The 21,657-nt window shown below is 34.2% G+C and overlaps 1 protein-coding gene across 1 annotated transcript in view; it reads left to right on the plus strand.

Annotated features, from left to right (window-relative positions):
• PRMT3 (protein arginine methyltransferase 3) overlaps nt 1–21,657 on the plus strand; it is a 115,254-nt gene that overhangs the window by 18,034 nt on the left and 75,563 nt on the right. The window contains exon 9 of the mRNA XM_072969667.1: nt 5,888–6,009. Within this exon, the coding sequence (XP_072825768.1) occupies nt 5,888–6,009 (122 nt within the window). The remainder of the gene's footprint in view (nt 1–5,887; nt 6,010–21,657) is intronic.

A 21,657-nucleotide genomic window follows, 5' to 3' on the forward strand; every position in this document is an offset into this window, starting at 1 on the left:
AATACATGACCATGGAAAACTTGTTATGTTTAATTATTTTGTATTCCATTTACTGTTTTTACTGAAGAGATTAAACCTGCCAAGCCAGAAAAGGGCTTATTAATAAGTTGGGTTATTTTTCCTTAGTGCTTTGCCTAAGATACTTTCATTTAATTTATCAATGTGTAATTAGTTTTGCTTGGCAACTGTGGTTTCTCAAAAGTAGAGTGTAATGTAAAATACCATATGTATCAATTTCTAACCCTTTAAAGCATATTCAGGATATAATTTCCTGTAATTAACAATATTAGATAATTAGGAACTTTCACATTTTTAAATGATTCGGGATACTTTATTATACTATGGCTGCAGATTTAGGAAATAATTACCATATATTTAAATAGCATTTGATAATTTATAGAATACTTTCAGGCATGTTGTCTGATTGTCCCTATACAATATACCTATAAGTGGGCATGGCTGGTATTTATCTCCATGTTACACATGAGGAAACTTGAGACCCATTACCAACAGACTCACTCTAAAAGAGACAACTAAAAATCCAAACATAACCAAAATTAAACAAACAAACAAATAAACAAACGCACCTGAGAGTTTTAGTTCTAGTCTAGTGCCCTTAACCCTGTGCTACTACACTTTGAACACCATTATGTTGAAATAGAATGACTAAGTAATTAGAATGAGATTCATAAGTGACATTTTAGTTCACACTGTTTTTCTTATTTTATTTTATTTTATTTTATTTTATTTTTTTGGTAGGATGGGTGGAGGTAATTAGGTTTTGTTTATTTTTAGAGGAGGTGCTGGGAATTGAACCCAGGACCTTGTGCTTGCTAAGCATGCGCTCTACTGCTTGAGCTATACCCTACCCCCCGCACTGTTTTTCATATATAGGTCATATGATTTTTGTGTGCCATGACAGAACATGTTCATGAAATTATTTAAAGATAATTCTTTTTTTAAATGTATGAAATTATATGTTTTTCTAAGTTTTATTACCATTGTTTATGTTTGCTTTTATCTCCATTAGACAAATAAATTTTACATCCCAGCAGTAGCTTCTATATTGTATTGTTTAGTGCATGGCAGTTTTATTTTTCAAAAGGTGCTTGTAACTAAAAATGTGTTCTTTCCTCCTTTTCTTCCCTTCTCCCTCCATCCCTCCCTTCCTGCTTCCTTTCCTTCATTCCTTTCTTAATATTGTTTTAATTCACAAAGCTCCCGTGGAGGCCATATGGTTTCTCAGAGTTAATTTAACTTGGGTGGCACATCGTGTTATCACTCATTCATAATTAATTTCTATTTGTAGTTCATTGAAGAAATTCACAGTTAGGTGCCTTCTTTATGCTTTTGATTATTATCTACAGTTAAAATTGATTTACTTTCTTCTTTTTTTTTCTTTTTAGAAAATGAATCATATTCCTTCATCATTTTATAAAATGTTAGTGTATTCTGTTATTTCTAACTTTCTTTGATTCTATCAAGTTTTAGTTTATTTACTCAACTACCTAAATCTGAGCTGGTTGTAATAAATAGTATACAATTCAAAATATAATTCAAAGGTAGGCTTTGAAAGCAGATTGACCTGTATTTGAGTGCTAGCTTTACAAATTACCAGCTATTTGAACCTAGATTTGTTACTTCCTTTCTCTGAAGCTCATGTCCCTTCAGAAAGGATTAAATAAGAATAATACATATGTATAGAGAGAGAGAGTCTTATAAAAGAGCACATACTCTAATTGGAGTAATGATACATGTATTTCTGTACTTAGCTTTCATCACTCAGCAATTTTTCTAAGGTAATTTCTTATTAACATTATTTTAATGGCTCATAAAGCCAATGTCAGATTAATTCATATGTTTTAATTTTTTGTGATAAAATAATGCTGTGTATAAGAGTTTAAAATATTAAAAATCAAATTTTTATATTTGTGAGAATAAATAATGAAATAAATTCCTAGCAATGGACTCTGGGGGTCAGAAAGATTCTACCCTGGATGGTTTTAGTGCTGCCAGCTTGACTTTTCCATAAACATTTTAATGGAATATTTTATTATCATTTTATACCATATAATATTCCAATTGGATATACTATAACCATACTACAAATATATATGCTATGTATTACAGTATTTTCTAGATGTTGCGGTCAATATGTTTTATTTGTGACTTTAAAAAATAATTCATTTTTGTTTGCAATGATGTCGTATAGGTTGCATCTTATAATTTTTAACTTTTTGTGTGTGAAGTGGTCATGTTAAAATGTGCTGAGTCACCCAGACAGGCTGCATGTGCAGGACCAGTCAGATTCTCCTATAAAACCGTCTGGGCCTCATCCTTCTCAGAGCGACAGAGGATAAGAGACACAGAGTAGTAGCTTTTTGACAACTAATTAGGCTGTTTAGATTTTTCTCTCTTCTGGAGTCAGTTCAGGTAAATTGTATTTTCAAGATGTAATGAAACGGACTCCACTTATACTAGTAAACAGTACAAAAGATAAAAGGCATTGGAACAAACTTAAGTAATGTGCAAGACTTACATGAAAAAGATTAAAAAAAAAAAGTCCTGAAGAACATAACAGATGATTTAAACAAATTGAAAGTTATACCATGAAAAGAAAACTCAAAATAAAATTTTGTCTGTTCCATAGAATAATTTATGTTTTAATTCAATCCCCATAGAAATGGTAAGACTTTAAAAAATAAAACATAGCCAAGCTGATTCTCTTGTTCTCATGGGAAAATAAACATATAAAATTGTCCAGAAACACTAAAAACAATTTTGCTGTGAAGGTAGACCAGCTTTACTAGATAGAAAAAATTCTATACAGCTTCTGTAATTAGAATAATTACTGGCATGTAATTATATAGGTTAATGGAGCAGAATAAAAATCTAGAAATAGACCAATGTATGTACACATCTCCAGAGAGATCCCTTCCTCTCCTCTGTCATTTGAGGACACAGCAAGAAGGTATGTCTGTGAACTGCAAAGCAGCCAGAGTCAGCCTGTGCCTTGATCTTAGACTTTCTGGCTTCCAGAACTGTGAGAAATTTGTTGTATATATAAACTACTCAGTTTATGGTATTTTTGTTATGGCAACCTGAATGGTTTAAGACAGGGTACTTGAGCATTCACTAAAATTTCTGTGTATATTTTGGTCTGCCCTCATGACCTAATCACCTCCCAGAGAGCCCAGTTTCTAATACCATCACCTTGGGTGTTAGGATTTCAGCATAGAATTCCAGGAGGCCACATTTGGACCATAGCAGTCACATATCAAATCAGTGGAGGAAACAGACTGTTTAGTAACATGTTGGGATAATTGGTTTGCTGTCTGAACAGAAGTTGGAACTATACCTCTTAGTGTATACCATGATTTTAAAAAAACTGTATAAATGAAATTATAAATGCACTAGAAGGATATGTGAATGAAATAGGGGAGGATATGGGCTAGTTGTAATTAGGACCAAAATCCAGAATCTGTAAAATAAAAGATTAAAGAGTTTGATTGTTAGTAAAGAATTTCTATATAACAAAAATCAATGTAAGCAGAATCAAAAGACAAAAATATATGCTGAGAGAAAATATTTTAAGTCATATCACAGAAGTCTAAACTTACGAAGAACTCCTATTTGATAAGATTTGATAAGAAAAATTTGATAAGCAAAGGACTGACAAGTTATTGGGAAAATGGAGAAAGGATATAAGTAGATGGTTCACATAGAAAGTACAGCAGATGTTCTTTCAACATGTGGAATAATGCTCAACCTCATGATAATAAAAATGCAAACAATGGAATGCAAAATGGAAATTAAAACAGGACCAGTATTTCATTATTTTCTATTTGCCAGATTGGCAGAAATCCAAAAGTCTGATTATATGCTCCATGGGCTAGTCTCACCTGTGAGGAAATTGGCACTTACACATTACTGGTTGGAGTCTTCATGAGTAGAATTGCCCTATGGCAGGTAATTTGGTTATGTCAAGCAGAATTATAAATACGTATATTCTCTCTGACCCAGTATTTTCAATGTTTTTACTTCTAGGAATAGATTTATTCTTACACTTCTATAGAGTTATTCATGTGTGAGTGGGGTTAGATGTGAGGTTATTTACAGCACTGATTGTCATAGTAAAATTTCAGAAACTACCTAAATGTCCACAGTAGAGAAATGGATTAGTAGATTATGGTACAGCCATAATATGGAATCCTATACAGCTACGTAAGAGAAAGAAGTTCTCTAAACTAGTATGGAAAGATCTCCAAATTATATTGTGAAATACAAAAAAAAGTGATACGTAGCACGGTAGGTATGATACGCTTCCATTCGTGTAAAAAGGGGAAGGAAAAACATATATAGTATTGCATTGTATGTGCACGAAAATTTTCTTGAAGGTTAAATAAGAAATATACTTTTTGATGTTTAAACTATGTGAATATATTACCTAGTGAAAAAATAATTGTTGAACAACATAATAGATTCTTAATTCTAATTCTGTTTTTCTCACAGTAGCTTCCTGTTACTCAGAATATAGCCCAAGGGCATTATGTGCTGTGACTCCTGCTTAACCTTGATCTCACCTCCAAGCAACCCTTCTCACCCAGCTCAGCTACGTTGGCCTTCTTGCTTTGCCTGGAATCTTGTGCCTTGCATTTAATATCCTCCGTGGCTAGAAGGCACTTCCCCCAGATCTTTGCATGGCTTTATTTCATTCAGTTCTCTGCTCATACATATTGGAGAAGTATTTGCAGACCTACCTAAAATTCTGAAAGAGTGTATCCTCTCTCCCTTGCTCTGACCTCTGCTCTGGTGGCTTAGTTTTTTTTTATAACACCACTACCTGACATAATTCTGTATTCTTTGTCTCTCATTATCTGTCTCTCCCACAAGATTGGAATCACCAGTAGGATAGGCACTTGGTCTTGTTTGTTGCTGTACTCCGTCACCATGATCAGTGCCTGCACTTGGTAATGCTCAGCGCCTGCACTTACTAATGCTCAGTGAATACTTACAGACAAGCACTGAACTAGTTTCATATTTTGGGACAAGTGTATAGGATTTTAGGCCATTGATAATGAAAGACTTAAGGCACTACAGTTTTCAGTAATTTCTAGTGTATCTCTGAGTATTTTTCTTAATACGTTTCCTTGGTAATTGTTTTTGTTTTTTTAACTGTGAGCCAAGTAGGTTTCACTATATTATTCTGGGAAGAACCATATGAAGTTCTTGATTTAGAAATAATTGCTCCCTACCTATCCCCAATAACATCTCAAACTTTGGCTCTTCTTGTTACTTTTACCAGAGATGATGAATATTATTTTTAAAACTTAAATTCTCAAGGTACTGAATTATAGAAGCCAATTTGTTTTTATTGTACATATATTAATAAAATGAGTTTAATATTTAAGTTTGGAAGTGGAAGGGATGTGACAGTATTCTCCATCCATGATTCCTTTATAACCATTTTTTAATTGTATTGGATCAGGCTCTCCTGCTTAATTCCTGCCACTCAAACTTGAGAAAGCTTATTTCTGTTAAAATTTAGAATTATTAAGCCTTAATTAGAGCATACATACAATAAGGAAATAAAAAATAGGATACTTTTCTACTAAGAAGTCTATGGAAATTACTTATTTCATATAAAACATTCTTTAAATTTACATTATTGCATCTGATTACAGCAGACTATGGCCAAATACACTGTTACGAATTTAAAGTAACTCATTATAATGATATCTTCAGTTTCCCCAAATCGAAATTATTACCATATTTGATTGGTAAAATTAAAATTTTTGTGGTCTATTCATAGCCAGAAACATCATAATATATATGAATAGGATTTAAAGTATTAGACCTTTTCAGTAACATCTGTTTATTACACCAGGTGGTGTTGGACGTTGGTTGCGGAACTGGAATCCTATCCATGTTTGCTGCTAAAGCCGGGGCAAAGAAGGTTCTTGGAGTTGATCAGTCTGAAATACTTTACCAGGCAATGGATATCATAAGGTAGATGCATTTTAAGGCTTGATTGAAGATTATTTTTAAATTTGGTGGTTATCTGGTTTTATCTTTAATAGCTCTCTAATGCAGACTCAAGATACTTGTCTTTTAGTAAAAATTCATTCCAGAGTAGTAAGATTTTAAGTTGGGTTGAGCTAGACATGTTTGAGCTATGAATGATCTTTTTTACTCTTCATCAATGATAATTATTTTTATATAGTTTTCAGTCCTTCCAATTATGGCTATAAATATGCTAATAATATAAAATTAGAAATCATTGACATGTAGGATAATATTGCTAGAGGACTCTACAAAACTCAGTTTATCAGTAACATTTCCTTTAGCAAATAGCAATTTGGCTAAAAAGACCAAGAGTTATCTTTTTCTTTTTGACAACACTAGCCCTTGTACCTTTTCAAATTAAAATCAGTAAATTCCAAAATGGCTACAAATAAGTTAGAGTGGATTTAGTTTATCCTCTAAAACTTAATTTTCTTGTCTAAAAATATTTCCTCTCTTTGAGGAATTAAGTTAGGTTAAGGTTTATTGACCAGTAATTGACTTTAAGATCCTAGTAAGAGGGCCTTTATTTGAAGTATAATTTACAGAACTAGATTTTGTCAGCTTTGTGCTTAACCACAGCACCTTACATTTGGAACTTCGGAGTAATTTCCAGAATAATTTTAATAGCAGGCTTCTCAGTGATTCTTTTTTGTCCCCCCAGCTATACTGAGATATAATTGACATATAGCATTGTATGAATTTAAGATATAGGATGTATTGGTTTGATACATTAATATACTACAGAAAGATTACCACCAGAGCATTAGCTAACCCCTCAATTGTGTCACATGAAATAATTACTGTTTCTTTTTTCGTGGTGAAAACATTTAAGATCTACTCTCTTAACTCACCATGCTTACATTAGAATCTCAGCAGTGATTCTTGGATGGTTCTCTCACTGATACGTTCTGTTCTTAAAATTGATTAACGTTGATTGTTTCTGATTCATAAAAAATTTAAATATTATTATGTAAAATGTTTAAATTTTTAGATTTTATCACATAATGTAGAAGTATAGTGTTCTGGTTGCGAGCACAAGGTTCGAGTCATACTTGAGTTTGAGTCCTTGCTCTGCCCCTTACCTGTTATTTGAATTTCAGTTAAATTATATCTAACCTCTTTGAAACCTCAGTTGTTTCACTGTCAAGATGAAAATAATAATGACTACCTCATGTGGTTATGAGTAAGATAAACAAGCTGTGAATAAGATACGCACGTATGTCTCTTTGCCACGTTGCTTGCCCTGGCACGTACTGGGTATTCAGAAGTTAGCTACTGTTATTATTAACAAGGACCAAATTAGTGTTAATGGAAAAGTTACATTGATCTTGCTTAGATTTTTCATAGTAGAAGTTTGTGGCTATGGTTTTCATATTGGAGAATATGCATGCATATATGCAGTTCCACAATCTAGTGGAGTTTTTTATTTCTTACGTTACCATTAAGTACAACATCATCATTTTGGGGGTTCTGTAAAGAGCACCTTCACTTGCTTGTGCTTGTGCATTGCCATCCAAAGAGATGTGACAACCACTATCCCAAAGAAGCAGTTGTTCCAGATTATCAAAAATTTATTGGTTGATTGTAAGATTATGGTAAGATACTTCTATCAGAAGTTCTAACCTTATGAAAGACCATATCCATTTATGTATTACTTTGTCATTTTTTGATTTCTACAAGGTGAGACTAGACGTGCTCTCATTTTAATTCCTTTATAGAAAGAAAGGAAAAGGATACTGGTAACACTCATCTTACTTTGTTTTGTTTTCATTTTATTTCACGGAAACCCTGAATCCTAGTGACTTTCTTAGAAACGTGTTCATACGATGATTATATTCAAATACATTGTGTATAAAATTTAGTGCTGGAGTGTGTGGAACTTTTTTTTTAATTGAATACCATCAGTTACAATGTGTCAGTTTCTGGTATACAGCACAATGTCCCAGTCATTCATATATATGCATATGTTTGTTTTCATATTCTTTTTCATTAAAGGTTATTACAAGATATTGAACATAGTTCCCTGTGCTATACAGAAGCTTTTTTAAAATCTATTTTTATATATAGTGAGCATATAGAACTTTTGCATGAAAGCATTTATTGAAAATGGCTTAGCATTCAATTTTAGGTACTTCAGTTTAATATTATAAGTTGCTAACATTGACTTAGTACTTTCTGTTGAATTTCTTTTGAGGTAGGCACAAAAACAGTATGTTATTATTTTTAGCATGGAAACTAAGAAATTGAGGCACAGAGTTTAAGTAACTCTCCCTGTTTGTAGTGGGGCCAGGACTAGATCCTAGGCAGCCTGACTCCATAGTCTGTCCTCACAGCCAATTTCCCATGCTGTGTTTCCATTTAACCACTTTTAGGGCATGTATTGGTTGCATTCAGTAGTTTGCTTTACTTAGAACCTATGGAGTTTAAAAATCAGGGCTTTTTGTTTTGGATAAGCCAACAGTGTTCTCCTTTGCCTTTTTTATATTGTGAGAAGTTATCTCTTTCCATCTCTCCTTTGTCTTCTGTTCAGAAATTTGAAATTTACACTGTGGAGTGAAACAACCTCTGTTCTTCTGTTTATGAATGTATCTGTGAAAGAATACGCAGGAAACGGTTTATTGTTAGCATCCCCAGCATTTACTGGCTCATTATTCTACCAGTTGAGGAGGTAGAAATGCATACTTTTCTCAGCATCTGGAACCACGTGGCTTAATTTATAATTTTGGCTTCTTGACTAACTAGCTTTATGAGAATGGGCAAATTGCTTGAATTCTTTAACCCTGGTTTTTTCATTTATAAAATGGGGTTGATGGTAGTATCCATCTCACAAGATTATTATATGGATTGAATCCATTTATGGTGCTTTGCAAAGTGGCTGACATGTCACTGCTTACTAAATGTTAGTAGTTATTATAAAAATATTGATTGATAGTTATAGTGGTATGTTTGGTTTGGAACCAGGACCTCAAATAATACTCTGCGTTTGGTTGGCGATGTTTCTAAAATGATCATTTCTTACAGTTGTCTCATCAACATATGACGACTCTCTTTTCTGTATTCTTTCTGTTTCATAGTCTCTATTCTTTTATACCATAAAACATCAAGCGTTAGCCAGTTTTATTCTGTATTTACTCTCCTCTCTTGAAGTCTGCTCTCAACTTCTCTTGTACTTGTGTATAATTGCACATTGGGGCTTTCTGGAACTACCACCATTGTTGAAAACAGCTCTTCTGATTAGCAGGCTATGTATGAATTGTCTTTAGCGATTCTGAAGCTTCTTTGTGAGAAATCTATACACAGCAGGATTCCTATAAAACTCCATAAGCTTACATCTATAAAAAAGCACTTTAAATTGTAAAACATGAATACTTTTCAAATACATGTTTCACTCTTCTTTTAAATATGTTCAACTTACAGTCCTTGAATTGTGTTCAAATTAATGATGAAATAATTTTTATCTTTTCTTTATTTAAAAGATCTAACTTTTCTAATAAATTGAGTTTAGAATGGAGTAAGTTTTGATTCTAATGTAAACTGACGTTGATATTAGGGCTTATTTATAAATCTTATAAATATAAATAAATTATATATAAATATATAAATTAGGGCTTGAGAAGGTGGTCAGGCTTCTGGTTCTGAGGTTGCAGACATGAATAAAGTAGATTGTGGACTTTCAAAGATAATTATATTCACAGGGGCAAATAGAACTTAAAGTGATATATGGAAAGAATGAGAAGCTGTTTCTTATTTTCGCTGTCATATTCGAACTCTGCAGTGAATGATCATCTCAGAAACATAAACTTACCTAAGGATAGCAAAGCTATTCAGTTGCCAGACAGTTGTATCCAGAGTTCCCCTTCAGGAAGCAGAGGTAGCTTCTGGTAATATTTTCACCATTACTCTGGCTGCCTTTGGTTTCTCATTGACTCAGCCATGGAACAGCTCATTATTCAGACTTCCGGATGTCATTGCAGAGGAGTTTTTATGAGAAGGTTGATCCATCATCTGACTATAATGCAGTACTTTCACTCTCAGGATGACATTAAAGATGCCATCTTTTATATTGCAAGAAGAATACTGTTAGAAATGAAACATTCAGAAAAGCCTTAAGAATATTTTGATTTACTGTCATGTTTGTATAAGTGTCCTCTAGATTCTAGGACAGGAGCTTTATTTTCTTAATATTTTTATCCCTAGCACCTAACAAAATGTCTTATACATGGTGTAGATACTTAGTAAAAGGTTTTTGAGAAGCATAAAGTAACTTAACATAATGATTTTAAAGATGGTGGTATATGTAAGGTTTCTAACAAGATCACAAAATACACCAGGATAAATTCTTGAAGTAAGGGGTGTTCTTCATATTTTGTTTCTAAATTTAATAGGAATAGCATAGAAGAGTAAGTTAAAGCTAAATACAACTTTGAGCCACCGATGAAGCGAAAATGGTTAGAAAAAAATTGCTACTCCAGAAGCCTTCTAGTGAAGGTAATGAAGGTAATCAAGACACCTTACATGGAAGCTAAATGTATTTTTTTCTCCCACTCTACCACCCCCTTAATTTCCCATCCATTCAGTGGTCCTGTCTTGGGGTTCCCATGACTACACACTAGTTCAGTGGTTCACTGGAAGAACTCACATGACTCAGTGTGAAGTTGTGTTCACAGCTAAGATTTATTACAACAAAGGATACAGTCCAGGGACAGCAAGAATAGGATACCTGTCAGTAAAGAAGTCATGTACAAGGCTCCCACGAAATCCTTTCTTCTCTGCAGGAATCACACAAGATGTACTTTTCCCTCTAGCTGGAACTACATGTGAGATGTGTCTACCCAAGGAAGTTTGCTTGAGTCTTCGAGCCTGTGGTTCTCAAAGAGAGAATTGTGCAAACTCATGTCAGACACCAGGTGCATATCAGGAATCTTTATGCTGACTTCAGACGTGCTGTCCTCTGGGTTTGTCTTGGTCCACAGCTTCAGATGCTGTGGAGTAGCATCATTAGCCAGTAACGGTGTGACTATCCAAGAGTTTTGTTCTTAGGGTTTGATCAAGAATTACTGCCGTGGTTACAGAGAGTAAGAACTAAGAGAACAGATCTGCGTTAACTCTTCTCTCAGTTCAGAATTGGAAACCTGAGATTCATGCTTGACCATCCCATCTCCTTTATAGCAGCATACTTGTTGGAGATAAAATCCTCTTAATTGAGAATCATTAATGTTTCTCAAGTCTGTCCTTTTTCTACGTTGATGTTCTTAAATGCATACCTTAATTCACAATCTTACATTTCCCACCTGAATCAATGCGTCTGCACATAAGTGGTTTAGTTATTTGTACTTTGTCTTTGCTTCCAAAGGCTCTCTCTTACCAGTTAGTGCAGCCAGATTGATTTCCCTGCCAATTCTCCTCCCCTTCAAATAAAAAAAGAAAGAAAGAAATACCTAATGAATGAATGAATGAATTTTCAATACTCAGGTCGTCAAACATCCAGTCAGGTAAATAAATCTTCAACACCAAAGACTGAAATCCAAATTACCCTTTCCTCATTTTTTTCATTGTATTAGAAGCTGTGCTGTTGCTAATTTTAAACAATAAATGTCCTCAGTGTTAGTAATTCCACAGCTGCATACCTATAAAGACCAATGATGCCTTTGGGAGGGAGGCAGCCTGGAATAGCCTGTTCTGATTCCAAGTCTGGCCCCTGCATTGAAATTATCTGCCTGGTAGTATTTATCATTTATGGAGTGTTCTTACATCGTACCCTCTGTCTCAGGTAGTTAAGGGTTCTTGTTTTGTTTACGTGTATGAATGGAGGGCTAGGTTATGTCACAAAGGTAATTGGTATGGGTTTTGTCTCATCTCCCTCCGTAGTAGGGAGAGAGATCTGTTCTGGACCATTTTTCCTTTGATTTTTCAGTCCCTTTGTCACTTCACTTTATATACCTCTTGACTCCAGGAATTTATGTTGTGAAGAAAGGCTCCCACCTCTGCTGTAGTCTTCTCTGATGTGTGTCCTGAGCACTGGACGTCTTCCCAAGTTTACCAAATGATTTAATTCCCCTTTTCTCCCCACTAAGTTATCAGAATCTTCAGTTCTCTGAGACTACCTTCTAAAATTTCCACGCATTTATCAATTTATTACATTTTGTATTACTTTATTGTTATTGCATTGTGCTTGGGGAACAAGAGAGAAATATGTATGCTTGGATGCCATAGTGAACTGAAAGCAAAGTAATATGGTTCCTTGTCTGTTTTTATATCAGAGCATTCCTTCTCTGCCCTCCCCACCCCCCCAAATATGCTTTTCAAAGAAATAGTTATCACCCCTGTATTCTTCTAGATGAACTTTATAATCATTTTATCAACAACTTTAAATTCCACATACTTGAGAAGGTGTTCATTGTATGGTCCTTTATGCTGTTTGCACATCTGTCTCCCTACTAGCCCATGTGCTTCCTTAGAGCCTAGACTGTGTTTTTTTTAAATCAAAATCATACTAGACAGAGGTACATTACAAATTTAATTCTGTTTCCCATTCTAAAAATCCTGAATTGGCTCTTCACTGTCTTTAAATAAAATCCAGACTCCTTAACATCACCTCTACCTCCCAGCTTTGTCACCACATACTGCCTCTTACTGCTCTAATCATACTAACCTATTTATAGTTCTTCAAATTTGTGATTTCTCTCATACACACACACACACACACACACACACACACACACACACACACACACACACACACACACACACACACACACACGCAGTTTGCGCACATGGAGATGGGGCACCCTCCTTTACCCCTCTGCTTTTTGTAGATGCTGTGTCTTTTCCTGATGAAGCTCAGATGTCACCCACTTAATTAAAGGCTTATTATATGAGCTCCTGTAGTATGTACCCTACATTCTTACTGTTCTGTCTCCTTTACAGCACGTTCTTACATGCATAGACTGTATCTTTTATTTCTATATGCCTAGTATTAGACAGTTAATCATGATGACGTCCCTGTAGCATGAAATTCAAGTTAAATTACTTTAAGGGAATAACATAGGATAGTGTTTGTTGTTCTAACAAAGTTTCCACTCAGAAAACTTGATAATTTCAGTGTTCATTGCATTAGTTAGGAGTCTTATGTGACATACCCTTTTTATTACAATGTCGTATTCCTGTAGGTTAAGGCTATGCTAGTTTTTGAGCAGGTGTTTCCGGAAATAGAATTATTTGGAATGCTTTTATGCTAAAGTAAGGGTTAGTCATTGTCCACTTGAGAAAAGTAAAATCTGTAGTTTTTTTCATGAATGCTAAATCAGGTGGTGATTAAGATGAGCAGTCTCATAAAGGGGGTTATCTGTGTGAGTGGTATCTGTGTTGCTATGTTTTAATACAGAATTATGGGAGTTACGGCCTTTATCTTTTTTCGTGTGTATTCCCTGAAATCTTAATCTTTCCAGTTACATTTATATTTGGACAAGTAATTACTGATGCAGAAAGGATTATGACTTGCAGCAGACAATAAACAGCCCGAGCAGATGGCCTTTTACAGGACACATCTTGTTTCAGCATAAGCATTCTGAAGATATTTCTAGGCAGTGAGTATATTTTGCTCTTTTAAGAAGATTGCTTTTTGTTCCTTTGAAGTGTTTGTAGTTGTTAAAGCCTGAATAAATATTTTAGTGAACAGTAAGCAACTGCAGCAATTTCATCAGAATTTTATTAAATGCCTCTTTGAAGAAACTCAGATCTGAGATAAACATACTTATCTTTTTCACCTTTGTGTGAAATATAACATACATATTAAAAAGTGCGTAACATGTAAATTACCTGTTATGCTATGTGTAAAGTATGGATAAATAATAGGAAATAGAGCATCACCAGCACTTCAGAATTCCTCTCACCTCCATTCGCCCATTCTTAGTCAGATGCTGTCCCTGCCTGATTGAGGTGACTACCATCCTGGCTTTGATGGTAATCACTTCCTTGCTTTGCTTTGTATTTTAACGACTTAAACAGGCATCTATTTAAGGTAGTTCAGTTTATTCAGTTTTGATCTTTAAATAAATAAAAATCATGTATTATGCATTCTTTTTATCTAGCTTGTTTGGCTCAACATTATTTTATACATGTGCCTGGTATACACATCTGGGGGTATATACTTACAAACAGAATTGCAGGCTTTGGGGTATACATAACTTCACATTTTCTCGACATTGCCAGACTGTTTTCCGAAGTGGTTATACCAATTTATATTTCTACCAACAGTATATAACAGTTGATTATATAGCAGTATCTCATTGCACTTTAAATTTGCATTTCTGTGATTATTAATGAGGCTAAGCACATTTTTGTGTGATTATTGGACATTCGGATTTCCTTTTCTATGAAATACCTGTTTACATCTTCTGCTCAGGTTTCCACTGAGTTGGGCCTTCTTTTATTTATTTGTAGGCAATCTTTATGTTTTTAAGGCTTGAGTTCTTTATAGGTTTCATGTAATGCGAAAGTCTTCTTGTTCTTTCTTGCCTTTTCACTCTCTTCATAGTGTCTTTTGATGAAATTCTCAATTTTCAAGTAGCATCATTCTTGTTCATGGTTGCCACTATTTGTGGCTTGGGTGACAAATCTTATGGAGATGTGATGCTACGTTGTCTTGTAAAACTTTATACTTTTATGTTTTACATTTAGATCTGTAATCTACTAAGTGTTGTTTTTTATGTATGGGTATAAAGTAGTGATCTGGTTTTATTTATTTATTTATTTATTTATTTATTTATTCATTCATTCATTCATTCATTCATTTATTTATTTAAGGTGGGTTTTTTTTTTTTGGTAATCTGTTTAAATGACCGAGTTGTCCCAGTTTAAGACTATTCTTTCCTCTCTTCACACTATCATCTTTGTGAGGAATCTACCATCCATATATGAGACCAATATAACGTTTATACCAAAACTCTATTAAGGCATTAGAACAGAAAATTACAGGTCAGTCTTTCATGAACATATATGCAGACATCCTATTCAAAATATTAGAAAACTAACTGAGCAATATATTGGAAGATAAGGTTTACCCCAGGAATACAAGGTTGGTTAAATATGAGAAAAATCAACCAGAAAAATCTGAGATATCTCAATAGATGCAAGAAAAAAGTCTGATGAAATTCCATATGTTGTCAATGTATCTATATATTAAAATTCTTAGTAGATAAGAGCTAGAATATCTTAACATGATATAGAGTATCTACAAAAACAAGAACTAAAGCCCTCAGCGTGATGAAACGTTGAAAGCATTCACTTTAAGTTTAGGAACAGGGCAGGGATACTTATCCCTTTTCTATTCAGCACTGTGAATCCTGGACAGTAGAGCAGAGCAATGAAAAGAAAGGTGTAAGAATTAGAAATGAAGGAAAAATAATAATTCCCTAATAATATATTATGAACACAGACATCAGAAATAAACTATAAAGTTATTACCAAAATAAAAGTATCAAGGAGCTGAATACATAATTAATGTATAAAAATCAGTTGTATTTCTGTAAAGAACATGAAATACTTAGACACTGAAAATTAAAATATATCAAAGTGTATTGTTAATCCATCTAACCTCCTCCCAGACAGTGCAAGGTCATTGAGGCATTTTTAGTGGATAATTCATCCAGGGGATCCACAGGTCAGCTGTTTTAACAGCTTCTTCCTTAGTCTACCTTCTGACCTTGGTCAGTATCTCTTTGCCATATATTTCTCAGGTATCTTTAATTCTACAACAATTTCTGCCGTAATTTCTGCAAAGAATAATAAGCCTGTGAAGACCCTAATAACTGCCAGGATTTGAACCATTCTCTACAAAGCTTGTTAATAACTCAGGAAAAATGTTATCTAATTCCTCTTTTCAGACCACTTTTCAAAAGCAATCTATACTCCCCTCTCAGTGAGCTGGATTTTGTTCCCCACCCACACCCCCCGTCTTTTCTCCTATTGATGCCCCCTTTTTTGGTATGTCAAAAACGTCATGCAATCCCGTTCTTGGTAATTGAACACATAATCAGATTCTGCCTCCTGAATGTTCTCTTGGCTTCCCAATAACAAGATTACATAAAGTGATCAAGAGTGAGGAGTTGCTGATTTCCATACCTGTCATAACTCAGTCCGTCCGTAGCATTAAGTTATACTGTTATCCTAGAGCCAGTGTAAGTACACTTGCACTCATACCATGCCTACTTTTTTAGAGGACTGTTCTACTTATGGGTTGTGGAGAAAGCAGGGCAGTTACCTGCCCAGCTTTTATTGGCTGTAGCAGTTCAGTTGTCAAAGCACCTGGAAGCCTCTGTCCACAGCCTCTTAGGGATCTGTCATCAACCCAAGTAATGCTTTCTTCTCAGTCGTATGCAAAATAAGTGATAATGTCCTCTTGCTTGTTTATCCATGCCAGTAGTGATTTTCTGCTATGTCTCTGTGAAGTGTCCTCTTTCACAAAATACTATCAGCACTCAGGAGTCCTCTGACCTTGTCCTCCTCCATCTGTATCATCTTGGGGGTAACCCAAAGCCTTAATTTCACTACTTTCCTAGTGGATACTTCATCTCCCCAGGTAGCCATATAAGCATAAGAAGGCCTTCCAATGAGAGGAAAAACTGTTCTTACAGTCTGTTCTCTTGCCATCATCTCCTCTCTGAAAGGACTGGCATTGTTCAGAAATGCTAGTAACAGCCCAATAGTGGAGGGTTTTTTTGTTTTGTTTTGTTTTGTTTTGTTTTTACTATCTTTCCACCTGCCTGCTACTCCCTATCAGGCTAGTTGCCACTTTCTCTGAATCTCAGTTTTGCCACTTCATACCCAGGATGTATAGGCAGCCATGCCAGGATTGGCTCCTCCTCATGTGTTTTTAATCCCCTCCTTTTTCTGGCTGAGAAGTGCTTAGCCTTTGTGATTCATGGATCTGCATGAGAGTCCTCCTCATAGCACTACTCTAGCTAAAATATTTTCAAATCAGACTCGCAAATCTCATTACCCAGATTACCCAGATTACTCAGTATTAAGCTTCATTAATAATTTCAGTGATACAGGTAATCAGGAGACTCAGAAAAAGTAGGAGCAGTTTGGTATGTAGAGAAGAGTTAACTTACTGTGTGAGTTAATAACCCATGCACCTTACTTGGATACCTGTCTACTCTGGGTCAGAGAGTGCATGCCTAATATAGGAAAGGAAAGATTAAAGAAGTTGCCTTTCATGTCCCAGACTTCTCCCTGATTAGTCTGAGCCTCTTAATTGCCTGTAGTTTTGAAATTATTTATAAAGCCTAACACAGGGTAAAATCTTCGGCTCATGTGAGTGAGGTTCGACAGTCTGATTGTATTCACTCACCCACGTATGTCCACTCTCTTTCCTCATTCCTTCCTATTTCCTTGACAAGCTGGAAGCATTTTCCTTCCACCTGAACTAGTCTACATTTCCTTCATTGTACATTTGTGGCTCTAGCCAAACAGCATGGTGTTTGTTGGTTCGAAAATAAATTTTGCCTTTACTCTTGGAGGCATTTTTTTTTCTGCATATAGAATTCCAGGTTGACAGTGATACTGCTCTAGGATATGAGTCAATAATAAACCTCAGCTGTGAAGCCGTTTTTTGTAATAAAAGATCTGCTTTTGTAAATAAAGTTGGGAATAGTTACACTCTTTTATTTATACACTGTCTATTGCTGCATTCAAACAACAATAGCACTTGAATAGTTACAACAGGAATCGTATGGCCTGCAAGTTCAAAATATTTCTTATTTGGCAACTTAATAAAGTTTGCCTACCCCTACTCTAGTTCTTTGAAAATATCGTTCCACCATCTTCTGGCTTCCATTATTACTGTTAAGAAGTTACCTGTCAGGATAATTGCTGTTTCATTGAAGGTAATCTGCCTTTGTTGAAGATTGTCTTTTTTTTTTTTTATTTTCTAGAAGTGTTACTGTACATGTATGGATTTCTCTTTAGAAAATAGGCTTCTGATTCATTGGATTTTGTTTGTGGCTTAATGCTTTCTTTGAGTTCCAGAAAATTCTCATCCTTTACTCTTCAGATGTTTTTTTCTATCCCTTTTATTTCTTCTCCCTCTGGGAGCACATTTAATTCTATATTTGATTGTCTCACTGTACTCCTTTGCTAGCTATGGTTCTATAGTGTTCTAAAGCAAAGATTGGCAAACCTTTTCTGTAAATGGCCAGGTAATAAATATTTTAAGCTTTGTGGGACACCTATAATATCCATCACTTCTGCTGCTGATGCTTCTTTTTCTTTTTCTTTCTTAACAACCCTGAAGCCTGTGTGTTGTACAAATATGTGCCACAGGCTAGCAGGCCATAATTTTTCAATCTTTGGTCTGAAGACCCAACTAAAAGAGATTATCAGACTGAATAAAAAGTAAGACCCCAACTGTAAAAGAATAAAGATAAGTTACATAACACAGATAATTTAAGAAGTTGGAATGGCTATACAGGCATACCTCATTTTATTGCTCTTTATAGATAACGTATTTTTTAATAAATTGAAAGATACGTTACATAACACAGATAATTTAAGAAGTTGGAGTGGCTATACAAGCATATCTCATTTTATTGCTCTTTATAGATAATGTAATTTTTAATAAAATAAGATAATTTTTAATAAATTGTATGTTTGTGACAACCCTGTGTTAAGCAAGTCTGTTGGTGCCATTTTCCAACAGTACTTGTTCACTTCGTACTTGTCTGTTCTTATGATAATTCTCACAATATTGTAAACTTTTTCATGATTATATTTGTTGTGATTTGTAATCAGTGATCCTTTATGTTCTAAGATTGGCTGAAGGGTCAGGTGATGGTTAACATTTTATCATAAAGTATTTTTTAATTAAGATATATACATTATTTTAGACGTAATGCTGTTGCATGCTGTTTAATATACTGCAGTATAGTGGAAACAACACAACTTTTGTATGCCCTGGGAAACCAACAATTTCATGTGATTCATTTTATTGGAGTGGCCTTGGAACTTAACTGCAATATCTGTGAGGCATGCCTGTATAGATATTACATGAGGAAACATTTTTTAAACTTTATCAGGAATAAAGGAGGGCTTTTAATAATGATAAAGAATATATAATAATAATCATGTTAGGAGATATCAATAAATAATTGGTAGAATGAGTAGATTTCAAATGAATAGGAGTATAGAAGACCTAAACACACTAACGGCTTGACCTAGTTGATGTTTATGTAACACTCTATCCCAAAAGAGCAGAATCATATTCTTTTTAAGTGCACGTGCAACATTCATCAAGATGGGTTACACTGTAGGGCAGTAATAAGCCTCTATAGTTTGAAAAGGATTTACATCTTACAGACTAAGCTTCTGGGCACACCAAAGTTAAATCAACAACAGAAAGATATCCCAAAATATTTGATAAATAGCACATTAATCCATGGGTTGAAGAAGAAATCACAAGGGAAGGAATTTGAAGATATTTTGAACTTAAAAGCACAGTGTATCAGAATTTGTGGTGTGCCACTAAAGCCATGCTTAGAAAGATATTTAAAGTTTTAAATGCTTATATGAGAAAAAAAAAAAAGAAATGCTTAAAATTCATGTTATAAGCTTCCATATTAAGATGGTAGAGAAAGAAAAGTGAAATATACCCAAATAAATAGAACAAAGGAAATAAAGATAAGAGCAGATATCGATGAAATTACCAAAAAAAAAAAAAACCCAGAGAAAATTAAGGAAAACAAAATAGATTTAAAAAAAATAGAATTCATTAACCTCTAGACTTGTCAAGAAGAAAAGAGAAAATGCAAACTACCAATATCAGGGTTGAAGGGGAGCATCACTATAGATCCTATAGACAAAAAGAATAATGCAGGAATATTATGAAAGGATAATACCATAAATATGACAGTTTAGGTAAAGTGGGTAAATACCTTGAGAAATAAAAGTTGCCAAAATTGCTTCAAGAAGAACAAGAAAATCTGAATATCCCTAGGTCTAGTGAAGAAAATGAGTTGATAATTATAATCCTTCCCACAAATTAAACTCCAGGCTCAAATAATGAATTTCTCCCAACATTTAATGAAGAAGTAATACTGTACTTTTTAAGAAAATAAAATGGACAGAATCCTTCATAACACATTTTATAAAAGGCTAGATAGCATTATAGTGGTACTAAGGCCAAATGAATATATTCAAAGAAAAGTAAACTACGGACCAGTGTCCACTGTGAGCAGAGATGGAAGCATGTTTAACAAAACATCACCAAATTGAGGAAAGCGTTAGTGGTACAGTGGTGAGCATAGCTGCCTTCCAAAACATCAGCAAATTGAATCTAGCAGTATATATAAAAAGGATAATAAACTATGACCAAGTGAGCTTTATCTTGGGAAGGCGAGATAGGTTTAATATTTGAAAGTCAATATAATTCACTGTGTCAGCAGAATAAAAAAGAAAAAAATACATGAATTATATATAAACTTAATAGATGCAGAAAAATTATTTATTAAAATTTAAAACTCATTCATAAGGAAAGCTGTCATCAAATTAGCAAGGAAGGGAACTTTCTTACTTGGTAAAGCGTATTTATAAAAATCCTACAGGTGGTATCGTCTTCAATAATAATTAATTAATGCTTTCCCCCAATAACTGGGAACAAAACAAGGGATGTCCACTCTCACCAGTTCTCTTCAGCATTGTCTTGCGGGAATCTAACAAGTACAATAAACCAAGAAAAGGAAATAGAAGACAGATTTGAAGGAAGAAGTATAACTGTCATTACTCCCAGATTACATGATCCTGTTTATGTAAAATCCTCAGAAATCTATAAAATAGCCACTAAAACTGTGCTAAAACTAAAACCTTTATCACAGTCAATGGGATTCAGGGTCAAAATATGAAAATCATTTATGCTTCTGTTAGTAGCCACAAACAACTAGAAATTGAAACTTAAAAAATATATGCCATTACAGCATATACCCAGAGAAAACTAATTCAAAGATATGCATCCCAGTGTTCATAGCACTAATTACAATAGCCAAGAAATGGAAACAACCTAAATGTCCATCAACAGATGACTGGACAAAGAAGATATGGTGTGTGTATTTGTACACACACACACACACACACACACACAGGAATACTACTCAGCCATAAAAAGAATAAAATGCCATTTGCCGCAACATGGATGGACCTAGAGATTATCATGCTAAGTGAAGTAAGTCAAACAGAGGAAGACAAATATCATGTTATCACTTATATGTGGAATCTAAAAAGAGAAAAAGATAAACAAATGAACTTGTTTACAAGCCAGAAATAGACTCACAGACATAGAAAACAAACTATGGTTACCAAAGGGGAAAGGAGGCGGGGGGCATAAATTTGGAGTTTGGAATTAGCAGATACAGACTACTATTATGTAAAATAGGTAAACAGTAAGGACCTACTATATATAGCACAGGGAACTATATTCAGTGTCTTATAATAACCTGTGATGGAAAGGAATATGTATATATACATAACTGAACCACTGTGTTGTACACCAAAAACTAACACAATATTGTAAATCAACTATACTCTAATAAAAAATAAATT

The sequence above is a fragment of the Vicugna pacos genome, chromosome 10 (assembly GCF_048564905.1).
Source record: "Vicugna pacos chromosome 10, VicPac4, whole genome shotgun sequence".
Classification (NCBI taxonomy): domain Eukaryota; kingdom Metazoa; phylum Chordata; class Mammalia; order Artiodactyla; family Camelidae; genus Vicugna; species Vicugna pacos.